General features: G+C 34.3%; 2 protein-coding genes across 6 annotated transcripts; both read left to right on the forward strand.

Annotated features, from left to right (window-relative positions):
- The first annotated feature begins 1331 nt into the window (after window positions 1-1331).
- Khc (kinesin heavy chain) lies at window positions 1332-12534 on the forward strand. 5 transcript variants are annotated; one of them, XR_013082647.1, is made up of 15 exons: window positions 1341-2311; window positions 3346-3487; window positions 4114-4287; window positions 4811-5079; window positions 5163-5409; window positions 5574-5810; window positions 5880-6226; window positions 6311-6514; window positions 6587-6727; window positions 6818-7102; window positions 7437-7622; window positions 7788-7991; window positions 8124-8418; window positions 8491-8586; window positions 12412-12534. XR_013082647.1 is itself a non-coding variant. In XM_076791822.1 (14 exons), the coding sequence occupies exons 1-14, from the start codon at window positions 2153-2155 to the stop codon at window positions 8931-8933; spliced, it is 2913 nt and encodes a 970-aa protein (XP_076647937.1). In that variant the 5' UTR covers window positions 1332-2152; the 3' UTR covers window positions 8934-11887. The 5 variants fall into 5 exon arrangements, 2 of the variants coding, with proteins under 2 accessions (XP_076647937.1, XP_076647938.1); XR_013082646.1 differs by lacking the exon at window positions 12412-12534 and adding an exon at window positions 8969-11887; XR_013082645.1 differs by lacking the exon at window positions 12412-12534 and adding an exon at window positions 8911-11887 and having other exon boundaries at window positions 1343-2311.
- On the forward strand, window positions 12523-14216 carry LOC143356279 (uncharacterized). Its single transcript, XM_076791828.1, has 4 exons — window positions 12523-12708; window positions 12862-12981; window positions 13052-13243; window positions 13324-14216. The coding sequence occupies exons 1-4, from the start codon at window positions 12665-12667 to the stop codon at window positions 13475-13477; spliced, it is 510 nt and encodes a 169-aa protein (XP_076647943.1). The 5' UTR covers window positions 12523-12664; the 3' UTR covers window positions 13478-14216.
- Window positions 14217-14596: the final 380 nt, after the last annotated feature.

Here is a 14596-nt window from a genome sequence, read left to right on the forward strand (position 1 = left end):
CAACATTTGTAAAATCAATAAACGTCGGTCTACTAAGATCACGGCGAAAAGAACAAAAATAATGAAATATGATAAAACGGAATCGCATTTAAAGCGAAAAAATGTTTCAATTATTAAACGTAGTGCCTAAATGTTACAATTTTTATAGAATAATTTCTATTGCACTTATAATGGAAATGGATTCTAATAAAATTTAAAATACTCTCGCGTATAAGCTTAAACTTGTGATTTAAATCGAACCAAAAAAAAAAATAGAATATTGGAGTTACACCGGTATTTCGAACTGTAGTTTTTAATCTTTATAAAAGTGAAAATGTAAAAGTGTTGGTACAATACTATATAGTTACGTAATAACATCGGCAGAATCGTCTGTGTTTGACAATAATTTTTTCTCTTTTCCTTTTCAATTAGAATATTTGTAAGTCTATTTCTGCAAAATAAATTTAAAGATATACAACCCGGAAGAAAATGTAGGCACATTGGCACAGTTGAATTTTTTGTTACAATTTATGAATATTGTTTATTTTTGCATATTCAACCAATTCAACTAGCGAAAACTAGTGGGATGAAATTTATACCAATAGAGCGCGTGTTTTCTTTGACAAATAGGTGTCACTCGTCCTTTAGCAGTAAGATCTGACACAGCTAAAAGCTTCAGTAAAACGAATGTTTTCAAGTTTATGGCTCTGATCTAATCGCAAAATACCGATACTTTACCAAAACTTTCCTTTCGCTATCGAAACAGAAATAAAGATACGAAAAGATATTTATGTGTGTGTGTGTGTGTGATACACATCTGTCATGATTACTTTATCGGTTCTCATTGAGGTGTCCCTTTATGATCATATATTCGTTAAAAATTCTATTTGCTCTATTGTTAGACAATCTCAAAAGACCTGATTTAAAAAAAAAATTGACAGCATTTCAACGTTTCAACAGTCAATGCTAATTTTGGGCAAAAAGTGTTCTTTATTTTTTATTGACCACGATAATTGTTTTCGGTTACGAATAACCATTATCGCTGATGAAAGTTACTTTTTTGGTCACCGCTTAATCATAATCGATGACAAGAGTTTCATTCTAGTTACTCGTAACCAATATTGACGGCGGGACTTTCGTTTTGGTTACTTTCATATTTACATGTTATACCAAACTCTTGTCATAAATTCGTAACCGAAAACAATTATCGTTGTCAATAATTGAATTCCGTCATCGATAATAGTTACTAACGATCAGACAAATTTTGGTCACCCATAATGGTTATTTGTAACCGTAGCAGACAGTCCTTAAAGATTTTTAATTGCTTCGTTTAACAATAATTAACTTCGAATAATAATTAACATTTTGTTAATGATCTTTTTTAGAATAATTTCTCAAATAACTGTTATTTTCGGTCTCTGATATTAAAAGTTCGAATTTTTTACGTTTCATTTCAATTTGAACTAACGTTCAAGAAATCGCGGAAATTTGTCGACTTTTTGAAATTGTTACGGTATCGTAATCCGTTGAAAAATGGTTTTGGAAGTTGCCAGTCGACGACGTACTTTTCGCGAAAAAGGTAATTCGCAAGAAAGTAAAATGAGGAACGACGCCCACGCGTGTTACAGCCCTGACAACGTATGATATCCGCCGACAATGGTGTATCGAGTGCGCAAGCAGGCGAATCAAGACGTGCACGGGCAGTCGGCGCGCGCGCGCGCGCACATTTACTTGGTTGCGTTTGCGTTGAACTTTGTCTAGACTCTCTCATCGATTGCTTTTTAGAAAACCCAAGTATAATCAAATACCTCTCTTCCCGGGCCGATAGTCTTGTACAGTTTTGTGATGTATTAGAAAGTAAAAACTGCCGCGTGCGATACCGAATCGTCGTCGTCCATGTTCCTCGTCCGGTCTACGTGCTCGTACGCTCGCCGATCCTTACCTTCGCACACGCAAATCAGTTGAGCCGCAAAATCGTCGAGAATAACGGCAGCCATCTTTGCTGCTTTGAAAACGGGCTGTGGTTTGTGACAGAGAGACAGTAGTGGTTCTTCATGCGGTTCACGCGATCATTCCGTCGCCTATGTACCCTACCAAACGTTGGAAATCATTCTTAAGTGCGGCTAACTAGGAGAACCGAGGAACTCGTGTCACGAATCCAGGCTACCGAAATATGGCAATGGAGACGCCAAGAGAGCGTGAGATTGCCGCGGAAGACAGTATTAAGGTAGTCTGCAGGTTTCGGCCTTTGAACGACTCCGAGGAAAAGGCTGGCTCGAAGTTTATCGTGAAATTCCCCTCCGGCGGCGAGGAGAACTGCATCTCGATCGGGGTACGTCCCATACACACGTCATTCTATTTTTTAGTTATCATGCTCGTTAACCGACAGTCCAGCTTACGTGTGATGTCACTGTGCACAGCTGACAGCTGCTATTTGGTCATCCTAGCCTTAGTGCGGTACCCACGGGCCGCATGTCATACTAATAACGGCGATTAATTGTTTTTCGTCTACGTCCCGATGATTCATATTTGTTGTTTGCGGCGGAATCGATCCTGTCCCCGACGTCATTGTTTCCCATTTACCCGAACGATTCCCTTGCTTTCATGCAACGCTGTTTGCACACGTTAATTGAAACTTCATTTCGAAATGGATCCACACCCGAAAATTAATAACGTTAAACATTCTGTTCGAATCATGAAGGCAAATGATCGTTTCCTTAACCCTGGAACGGTCGTGTGCATCACTAAATTGTCAATCGTCTTCTGTTTATTGAGCGGATCTTGTCGGGGATTTAAAAGTTTCTTTCGACGCGACACGGGTCATTTTTGTAAGCGTTCTACATGTCGGAATACTGCGACATTGTAGCTACTGAAAATATTTTCGAAGATCTAGTTGTCATCAACTTTTCGGAATTTCTAACATTTTTATTGTTTTATATTGTTATATACTTAATCTATACACGGTTCAGATTGAAAATGTACTTGCAAACATTCTAAATCTCAGAAAGCTATATTTTTTAACTGGATATGCACAAGTAATTTAAATGATTAGTTAGATAGACAAGATGTAATATAAAATGATGATGATAAGTGATCTCAAATATATTTAATATTGAAGAGCATAGGGGATGTAACATTAAATATTACAGTTTTAAATAAAAGCAAATAATATAAAAGCTTAGCTTACCTTTGTTAAAGTCTAGTGAACAAGTTCTTCAATTCAAAACGGTGCATTGACGCAAATACAAATGTTACTCTATATGTATAGTAAAGTATAGTAATAGAGATATTACTATAGCTTACTGTTAATATTGTATTATATTTTTTAAACATGTTTACTAATATAGTATTATAATATTATTTTAGGGAAAAGTATATCTTTTTGACAAAGTATTTAAACCAAATGCTACACAAGACAAAGTATACAATGAAGCAGCTAGATCAATTGTCACAGATGTGTTGGCAGGATACAATGGCACTATTTTTGCATATGGTCAAACATCCTCAGGTAAGTAATATATATATTGTATATATTATATGCTGTATATCTATGTATACCTATTCTAAATTAGAACTAAAATTAAAACTATTATACTTCTATTCTACTCCTTCGCTAGAGATCATGGTTTTGAACATGTATTTAAAATCCAGTAGATCATCCTACCAGTAATGTTTCCTCGTATCTGTACTTTTACATTACTACATATCTTTTATTTTACCATAATTCTCCCACTTTTGCAGGTCTTTAACACATTGACTACTGAACAGTCACCTCCACAAAATCCCACAAAATCAAAGTCATTTAATTATTGTCCTCAAAGCTGCAGAGTTACATCTTATTGTAGGGATCACCTCTTGAACTCTTTTAGACTATATTATAAACGATCATAGTTTTTAAAAATGGTTGTAGAATTGTGTTATCCATATATCACCGACATAGCAGCGAACGTGTTAATTAATGTACTTACCCTACACTTATTACTTTCCTATATTCACACTTCTTCCACTTACACACATACAGCCTTCCCTCTGAAAGTGATCAAAACGTTTATGTCTTCCTTAAGCAACTCCCTTCAAGTAAGTAGTAATTTGAAATTGACGAAACTTTCATAAACATCTATTACATTTGAATAGGAAAAACGCACACAATGGAAGGAGTTATTGGAGATTCAAATAAACAGGGCATTATCCCCAGAATCGTTAATGACATTTTCAATCATATTTACGGTATGGAAGAAAATTTGGAATTCCATATCAAGATATCATATTTTGAAATCTACATGGATAAAATCAGAGACCTGCTCGATGGTAAGAGTTTCGCTAGTAATGATACCTTAGTAGTTGAAATACCTGGCTTTGTGATTATCTGTATACATATATATATGAGATCAAATGATATACAGGGAAGGAATTGACTTATTTGTATGTCACGATAGCATATGCTCCTAATTCATTAAAAAATATTATCAATAAAAGTAGAAAGTTCTTTTGGGAATATTTACTGCATATTAATCAATGCATATTAATGCAAAGAAACAATGGATATCTAATTATAAACAAGTGAGCGTTAATGTAATCATGGTTTATTGCTCTCAGGTTTCATTTCTATGTTAGAAATAACAGTAGGGTCGATTTAATCATATTTCATGCAAGCCTGTGCTTGTTATAGAGTTTCTGCAGGTAATAGTGCGAAATTTAGTTTGAATTGATTAAAGAGTCTACAATTTCATAAAGAATCTACAAAATTTCGCATAGAACACTTGATCCCATATATTTAGAAAATGAATAGATTGTTCTAGTTTTTCATCTGTTTTGTTTTTGCAATTTTCAGTGTCGAAGGTGAATCTAAGTGTACACGAAGATAAGAATCGAGTTCCGTTTGTGAAGGGTGCAACAGAGCGTTTTGTATCTAGTCCGGAAGAGGTGTTCGAAGTTATAGAGGAGGGAAAGTCGAATAGGCATATTGCTGTAACCAATATGAATGAACATAGTTCGCGTTCTCACTCTGTATTCTTAATAAATGTTAAACAAGAAAATTTAGAAAATCAAAAAAAGCTATCTGGAAAATTGTATCTTGTTGACTTGGCTGGTTCGGAGAAGGTTGGTTTCATATATACCAAATTATGATCTCTCCCTTGCTTTTTAATATTACATGTGAGTTCCATGTTCACTGTTTGCTTTAGGTTTCAAAAACTGGAGCAGAGGGTACTGTGCTCGATGAAGCAAAAAATATTAATAAATCACTGTCAGCCCTTGGCAACGTAATTTCAGCCTTAGCTGATGGAAACAAAACTCACATTCCTTATCGTGATTCAAAGTTAACTAGAATCTTACAAGAATCTCTTGGTGGTAATGCCAGAACTACGATTATTATTTGTTGTTCGCCAGCTAGCTTCAATGAATCGGAAACAAAGTCTACCTTAGATTTTGGTAACGTTATTTGACAATCTATAATATATAGAGGTGTGCGAGAACCCGAAAATGTTGGGTACTCAAAGGTCAGGACGGGTCGAGACAAGTTGGGTTCTCGCAAACCTCTAATAATATACCATTCATGAATGAATCATTGTCAATGAACGTACACGTCTTTTTAGGTAAGCGTGCTAAGACTATTAAGAACGTTGTGTGCGTCAATGAGGAGTTGACGGCTGAAGAATGGAAACGTCGTTACGAGAGAGAAAAAGAAAAGGCAACTAGATTGAAAGGAAAGGTTGAGAAATTGGAGGCCGAATTGTCACGTTGGCGTCAGGGTGAAACAGTTAAACCCGAGGAACAAGTCAATTTGGTTGAAGCACCAGATGTTACAACACCAATTAATGTGTCTATTGAAGGTAGTTGTATAAATTTCTCTACAAAAACAAGTATGTAATAGCCTGTACGTAAAATGTAATATTCTTTAGGTAAACTTGACGATGGTCCAATGCCAGCCACGCCCGGTGGCAACCTAATGGCTGGTTCCTTGTCCAATGAAGAAAGACAAAAGCTTGAAGAAGAACGTGAACGACTCTATCAACAATTGGATGACAAGGACGAGGAGATTAATCAGCAATCACAGTACGTTGAGAATCTCAAGGAGCAAGTGGAAGAGCAAGAAGAATTAATTGCAAGCACAAGACGAGATTACGAACAGCTTCAACAAGAAATGAATCGAATACAACAAGAGAATGAAAGTGCTAAAGAAGAAGTTAAAGAAGTTCTGCAAGCGCTCGAAGAACTGGCAGTTAATTACGATCAGAAATCGCAAGAAGTATTTTCATTATAATATGTTGTACAATGTCTGGTGAACAACATCGAAATAGTTTCTGTAAAACGTATCTTTTTATATTTTCAGGTTGAAGTGAAAAACAAGGAACAGGAAGCTTTGACGGAAGAACTAGTAGCAAAACAAGCAGCATTGAACACCACAAGCTCAGAGCTGCAGCAATTACGAGACATGTCTGCTCACCAGAGAAAACGTATCGCGGAAATGTTAGCGAACTTCTTGAAAGATTTAGGCGAGATTGGAGTTGCTATTGGTGGCGACGAGAACTTGAAGGTAACCGAATCGTTTTCGACATCTACAATGCAAAAAGGGGGAAGATATAAAAACTATTTGGCATGTTTGTAGGTTGCGCCGGAAAGCAATGGTAAACTCGAAGAAGAATTCACGGTGGCAAGACTTTTCATTAGCAAAATGAAATCAGAGGTGAAAAATTTAGTACAGCGTTGCCAAGGATTAGAAAGTTTCCAACTAGACTGTAACAAGAAAGTAAGCGTTCGATTTCGTGTTCTTTCGATTCGTTATATTTCGTTTTTTGTAAAACGCCTATATAATATTCATTCGTATGTTATGTTTTAGGTTGCTGAATATGAAAAAGATTTGGCCGAATGTCGTCTGCTAATTACGCAACACGAAGCTCGAATGCAAATGTTAGCGGAATCGATGAAAGTGGCAGAAGCACGTAAACGAACTTTGGAAGAGGACATTGACGCTCTGCGCGAGGAGTGTGCTAAGCTGAAGGCTGCAGAACAGGTGCAAGCAGTCACGAATAAAGAAAAGGCGGAAGAGAAAGAAGCGGCAACGAAGATGAGAGTGGCACTCGAAGAACAAATGGATCAGTTGCGAGATGCTCATCAGAAACAGGTAAAACCATACATTATACTAGGGAATGTCCGATTGTAGAATGCAAATGCTACGAAGTGTTTTGATCGAGAAATGCTATCACAGTCTACAGGTTTATTAGTAGACTGCGGCTCTTCATGCAAAATAAAAATTATCTGCGTCAATTGTGAGATATTGGAGCCAGATAAACAATTCATTCTCACTTTAATAACTTTAATAAGCTGAAAACGATAGTTTCGCTTCCTTAAAGTTGGGGCTTTTCACGTTACTGTTAATATTTGGACAATTTCATATGTAACAACCTAATCATGTAAATAAAGCACATTTATAACAAATATTGTGTGTATTGTCACAGGTTGCTGCGCTGCGAGATGAACTCTCCGAGAAGCAAGAACTAATCAGCGAGCTTAAAGATTTGAATCAGAAATTCACGTTAGCCCATCAACAAATGCAGGCTGATTACGACCGATTGAAGCAGGAAGAGGCCAACAAGTCTGTGAAATTGCAAGAATTAATCTTGGTTAACGAACGTCGTGAACAGGTGTGTATGAATTGGATTAGAGGTGCTGTTACGTCAAGTCCGCGAGAACGATTTCCGCGGATGTTTTGATCGTGGAGCAACGAAATATTTGGTTATTTGAGAGTGAACAGGTGTATCGATACAGTTCAAAAATAACTCACTCGCTTACTACTCACGATATTGTAGGCCCGAAAGGATCTCAAGAGTCTGGAGGACACAGTAGCCAAAGAACTTCAAACTTTGCACAATTTACGTAAATTATTCGTCGAGGACATACAGACTAGAATAAAGAAGACTATGAATTCTGAGGAGAACGAGGACGATGTCAGTGCACTTACTCAGAAGCAAAAGATTTCCTTCCTTGAGAATAACTTGGATCAACTGACGAAGGTATTTATTATAAATACAATAAGCATTCGACAGATAGCTGCACTAGAAGCACCGAGCGTGATCACAATTACGTGAATCAGGAATTTTAATTTTATTAAACAAAAATTACTGAAAACTTGGTGTTTTTGATAGGTCCACAAACAACTCGTAAGGGATAATGCTGACCTGCGTTGCGAATTGCCGAAGCTTGAGAAGAGATTGCGGGGCACGACCGAACGCGTGAAAGCTCTTGAAATGGCATTGCGAGATGCTAAAGAGGGTGCAATGCGGGATCGCAAACGCTATCAATTTGAGGTAGATAGAATCAAGGAAGCTGTGAGACAGAAGAGCTTGGCTCGTCGTGGACCTATTCCACAGATCGCTAAACCAATCAGGGCTGGTCAACACCATTTAACCAATCTTAACGTTATTAGAACAGGAAATCGTGGTGAGTAAGGAGTTTCGTTATATTTTGTAGTGTTTAATTTATATATCGAATCTCTCTTCTTTTTTTTTTTAGATGCAAATAATTAAACATCTACAATCTGATTATGAAATCGTGGGTTTGTTCGATTTCGTACGAAAGGAAACGGTCTGGGACGGTCTACGTTTTAGAGTAAGTGGGTCGTTTGATATGTTTAATCTCTCGCTCATCGATTCCACCAAAGTAATGTACGATAACAGTCACTAACGAGTTCATACAATTTCATAGAAAAATATCTGAAAATATGGTTACCATAAAAAAAAAAATGAGGAAAAGAAACGAACAAACCTTGCGACAGTTCTTTTATTTATATTCATTTTTTTTTTCTTGCTAAGTAAATGGACGTATGGATGGTATTGCTTACTTAAGAAAAGGCCAATTAAGTTTTAGTTAATCGATATGTGTTTTCCTGGTACACTTTTGATATTTGTTTATTTTTTTCATGTTTCTATCCAGATATGGGTCACAACGTACAGTGATCGTGAGCATAATGCCAAACCCTTCACTTTTACAGAAAACGTATGCGAGAACGCAGAAAACGTATGCAAGAACGCTTTTAAGGGCAATAGATGTAATATAATCACAAAGAGCACCGCCACTTCTTGTGATTTGTCTCGAGAGAGCATATACTTCGATATAATAATAAAATTTCTGCTGTATGTCCAATCGCCTCGTAAATAGTTAATTTTTATAAATTATTTAATTTAATATCATTCACGGTAAATAAAGGTGAATGTCTATCAAATAAACACGTAAAGGCCTCTACGTAGAAAATATTTCGATTATTTCGAATTTTTATACTATCATGCGTCTTATTTATATATATATTATATATATGAACATCTTAAGCAAAGAATAAAATGCTACGTATCTCGGGATAACAAGTACATTCTTGAGATTGGTTCTACTATGATTTGACCGATTTATCTCTAGCAGTTTTTATCGAAACTACTATTGACATTGAAATTTGCAAGCAAACGAGGCAGTACTATTTAAGATTTGGTAGGTATCGCTAATGTGAGATACGATCGGACATGCGGCAGTAAGAAAAATTGTAGGTATGATCGTATGGCTTATAAGTATTTATAATTGTAAAAATTCTCTCCATTGCTATTAACAAACACGTGACCACAAATTAATTCCCGATCTTCTTAGAGGACTCGCTTAACCGAGCGTTAAGTTTGTTGGTCGCTCTAACAATTTTCGAAGGTCCAAGAACCAATGACTTAACGAGAGATACTTTTCGACATGTCAATTTCATCTCAATCTTCATTCATGTTTATTTTATCAATTATATATAGTCCAGTTTTCATTGCATCGATCTTTATGTAATCATCTAATTTAAATTAATTTATTATCGCTTATTTCTGTTTATACCAGAGGCTTTTATACTACATTTAAAGCTCACAGTCCAATGAAATTTGGCCTGTAGGAGAAAGTCCTTTGTTTGTAGATAAAAAAGTTAGTTTACGTTTCTTCATATTGAGCTTATGCTCAGAAGTTACCTAAATATATAATGTACATCTAATTGTGAGCTTATTGCCCAGGTCTGTTTAAGTTCCTAAAACCTGTTGCGGGCCACCAGTAAATCGCTGACACATGACACGTAACACACACACACACACACGCACGACACACATACACAGCACACAAAAGTTTCGTTTTTCCTTTTTGGTATAACCATTGAGTACATTGTACACATAGAGACGCATATAAGTGCATTTTGTTTTGTTTTTTTTTACTAAACTCTATTCTCTTATCTAATATTCGTCGATAGTCAATGCTTTCTATGTATCTTTTGTAATCACTTTATTTATGATTCCCTTAGAAATTTGCGGATCACAGATACTTGATCTATTCTGTCCAGAATAGGAGAACTCTAAACAATTATTAATTTAAGAAACATATATAAGTTTTCTGTAAACTGTGCGCAACAAAATACCTGTTTATTCACGACACACAAAGGAATCTTGTTACGCTCAGATGCTTTCCATTACGCAGAAAAGTGAAGAAAAAAAAAAGAATTAACATTTTGTTTACAAATCATTATCACTCGCTGTCTCTTGTTGTTGTGGACAACGACAAAAGAAATCATGTTTCTACGTGAGATCATTTTTGTCATCTTCCGTTTTTTTTTAAACTTTTGTGATATCAAGGGTGAAATTGTGTTTGCTAATAGGCAAAGACAAGTGCGTGGTGCATAATGAGTGCAATTATTATTGAGATATTCTTGTCAAATATATGTAAAAATAATCGTATACCCCATTACATTAGTTTGGCAAATCAACAAAACAAAAAAAAATCAATCCTACGCAAAATGCCCTACTCGTAGAAGGCTACAAGTACACGTATGTATTTATCGCAAAAAATACACGTAATATTAACGTTTTAACGCCATAATGATATTCAAAATATCGTCATACAATAATGTATTTTTCATTCGACTGTGCGAATAAGGTATTAACACGTATCTGCTGAATTTCGAATTAATTGTTCAACAATCTTTCCTAGCGGAACTGTGAATTTTGAATATAAAATCTTCGCTTAGCCAATTACTTTGATTGGAAGTTTCCGAAATCGGCCACTTCTCCTTATTGAATTGCAGTTTATTTTTATAAACTGCGACAAAGGAAATATTGATTTTTTATGTGTATAAGCAAACCAAATTCTGAAACGTTTATTCAACATATTTATATTATAATTAAAATATATGATGAGAGGACAAGAACTATTGAGTCCAACAGCCTGTTATCTATTTAAGTGAAATTTAAAATTACAATTTCTTTGATCGGTATCTTTCTTCTGACGACAGAGCTCTAAGTTACTGAATAAATTTTTATTGTACAAAATATTTCTGGATAATCAGATACTCATTGAGAACACCCTTTTAACCAGGGATCCTCAATATGTACACGCGTAAAAAGAAATGAAACAGAATGCCTGGAGTTATTATTACTTTCATAATACTCCAAGTGTGAATAGAATTATAATGAAGAAAAAAAAATCGTGATCAGTACATGTTCACACAGGAAAGTTAAGATCACTGTTGAAAAGGGGGTTAATCTATAACTTGCTGATTTTTTTTTTTGTACACTGTACAAGATATGCGAATATGAAAGAAATAAATAAGTTGACAGATGTAGATATTCGTTTCATTGTTTTGCAATATGTCAGAAAATGCGTTGTACAGGTGAAGTGTGACCGGTCCATGTACTTATATTTTTTGCGTTTCGTTGCGTTACTCTTTGTCAAAGAAAAAAATTATTGTACATCCCATCTGTGCGCTCATTGAATTACGCTTTGCATTCATATAAATCTTGGCAATATATGAGACTCTATATTGCAGCTGAATGATGTATAGCAAGATCTATTTGTATTGAAGTAGGTTTGCTATAAAAATGCAATGCGATTAATAAATTTCTTTTTCATTGCACGTTCTGTGTCCACATTAAAACAGTATGTACATTCTTTTAAAGTCCTCGATCAAATTCAGATCTAGTCCATCTGTAGCAGAGAATAGAATGAAGTAGAAGGTCTAAAAATTTCCATAGATATGTAGAAGATAGATTTATGTACAAAATCTAGGAAGACTGTAGCTAAAAGGTACTACATCTACATGTTACAATAATAAACACACAACACATGTCTCCGCGAATTGAAATTACTTTTAAGGAAATTTAATATTCTCGTTCTTCTTCTTATTCTTCTCTTTATTATAATTACTCAATGAATAAGACCGAGATACTTGCATTAAAAACATCAAGTAAATGCATTCAATTTTTATCCACTATAATTAATTCTTAGATAGCAAATTGATTTAATAAAATAATTTATATTTCACAAATTTGCATTTATTTAACACTTGTACTATAGATAACTCTAATTTTATGACTCCATTCAATGATACAACACAGAGACTTACGAAACATTAAATGGAGTTTTCATTTCGCTCTGAAGATGAATGCCTTGCATTGGAATTTGGAGCAGAAATGCTTAGAAACTACGCTATCGTTGCGAGACTTGCGAGAAAAATTGTTTCCTGCGAAAGACCGAAAGCTTGATCGTGCACCAACATTGAGCGAAGACAAATATACACCAAAAACTCTAGAGGGCAATTGGTTTGAGCGTACAACAATTTCTGTTCCTCAACCGGTCGATTGGAAATCTACTTATGATACAGATTATAAACGTCATGTAAATAAAACTTGGAATGAAAATCAAATTACAAAATGGGATAACAAAATTAATCTTGAGGTAGGATATAAGTTATCAACATAATAAAAATATAGATTACGTTATGCTACACAATAAAAATAAATACTACTTAATAAGCAAAGCTATTCAATGGTATTATTATATCTGTAATATATGTTTTGGAACGTGACTTTAATATAAGGGTTTAACCAGAGAACAGTTACTCAGTCATAAGAAGGAATATAATAGCAACATGACAACAACTACTGATTTGTCTTACAATATTTTACCAAAAGGCCTTGCAGGGCCTAGAATCAGAACATATCATGCAAGGTACATGTTATTTTTTACACCGATTCTTAGCTAGTGGTCTATTTCACAAAATCATATTTTTTACTTGAAGAAAGCGAAAATGGATCCCAGAACAAGATCTGACGAAAAGTTATGGTAGTTTAACAAACTTTGGACTAAAGGATGCGATTGACATAGAGGTACATGAAAATTCGGAAGAAGGATTAGCTAAACAACGATGGAAAACCATTTACAAAGAAGAAATTGGTCAGCTAGCGGGTGTAAATATTGTACTAAACACTCGGTAAGTTTTTATTAAAAATAAATGTATTTAAAAAATCTTTTCCGCTATTATCTACTCACATTAATGCAAATCTTTCGAAGATTTCACAGACGAAGAGTGGATTTCAATATACCAGATCTTACACATTTTGAACATAGATTATTAGACACTGGACCCTGTTTACTTCCATTTAAAATTAAGAATTCAAAGGACAATTCGAAATATAGTAGTGAAAATATGAAAAGTGTAAATTAATTCATTACAAATTGTAAGAATATGTGATATTTTATAGAAATATATTATGATTTATACTTTATTATATGGTCTTAACGCTGTGTTGTGGTAATGAACATGTTATATATTTTTACAAATGTGCAGGACACTTTAGATTCATGATTTATACATGTACTAAAATGTGAAGTACAATATAAATACTTAAAAACTAATTTCCTATCGCTTATCATTAATTAAAAAGTCTCATTTAAATACTATTAAATATTATTGGTACAGTCTTATTGTTGTTTTGTGAAAGGAAAATTACGGATATATGGAAGCGCACATAAGCAGAAAGTGATGAGTATAAATGGACACTGAAAGAAATAAAAAATGGACAACATGATAAAATAATGTTGCGAGAAGATAGATGTGTGAACCGAGAAGAGAAACGATCATGCAAAAACAAGGAAAACTAGAAGATTCTACATGGGAATGCATAATTAACGAATTAATTCAGACGGGGAAATGAAGAAAGAAACAATAATAACTAGAAGGCGAACGAAATACTAGAACATCTATAATAAAAGTATAAGAACATGTACAGAAAATATAACGAATGAAGAAAATTATACGAGGGAGGGCAGGGCAAATAGAAGGACAACATGGAAAACACTTATAAAATTAATATAAACAAACTATTGGATGTATTGTGTATATTATAATATGTAAACTTTCTTCCTAAGACCGAAAGATGCAAAAAAAAAAACACAAAAAATAACACTTATTATTATAACAATATTATTTTAACAATGTTCAAAATCAGTATGTTAATATGTCGTAATTAAGTTAAATCGTAAAAATAAAGATTATTATTATAAAATTAATATTACTTTACATTGTTTCAGTTCTTAACTATTTTAATTTGTTGGCTTAGGTACGTATCTTACTAATGAACACATAAAGAACCTCTCCTTTATCTCTTATTTGATGCTTTTAGAATATCATACCAGTATTTTGCTCTAACTCAATATTCAGATTATTGTCTGAATACAATTGATGGAAAAAGGCAAATGTAAAAAAGCAACCATATTAATTACCTATGTTACCTTGTGACATTAACAGAGATCTATAGTAATAATACAAAATTTTATATTGGCA

This window comes from Halictus rubicundus, chromosome 8 (assembly GCF_050948215.1).
Source record: "Halictus rubicundus isolate RS-2024b chromosome 8, iyHalRubi1_principal, whole genome shotgun sequence".
Lineage (NCBI taxonomy): Eukaryota > Metazoa > Arthropoda > Insecta > Hymenoptera > Halictidae > Halictus > Halictus rubicundus.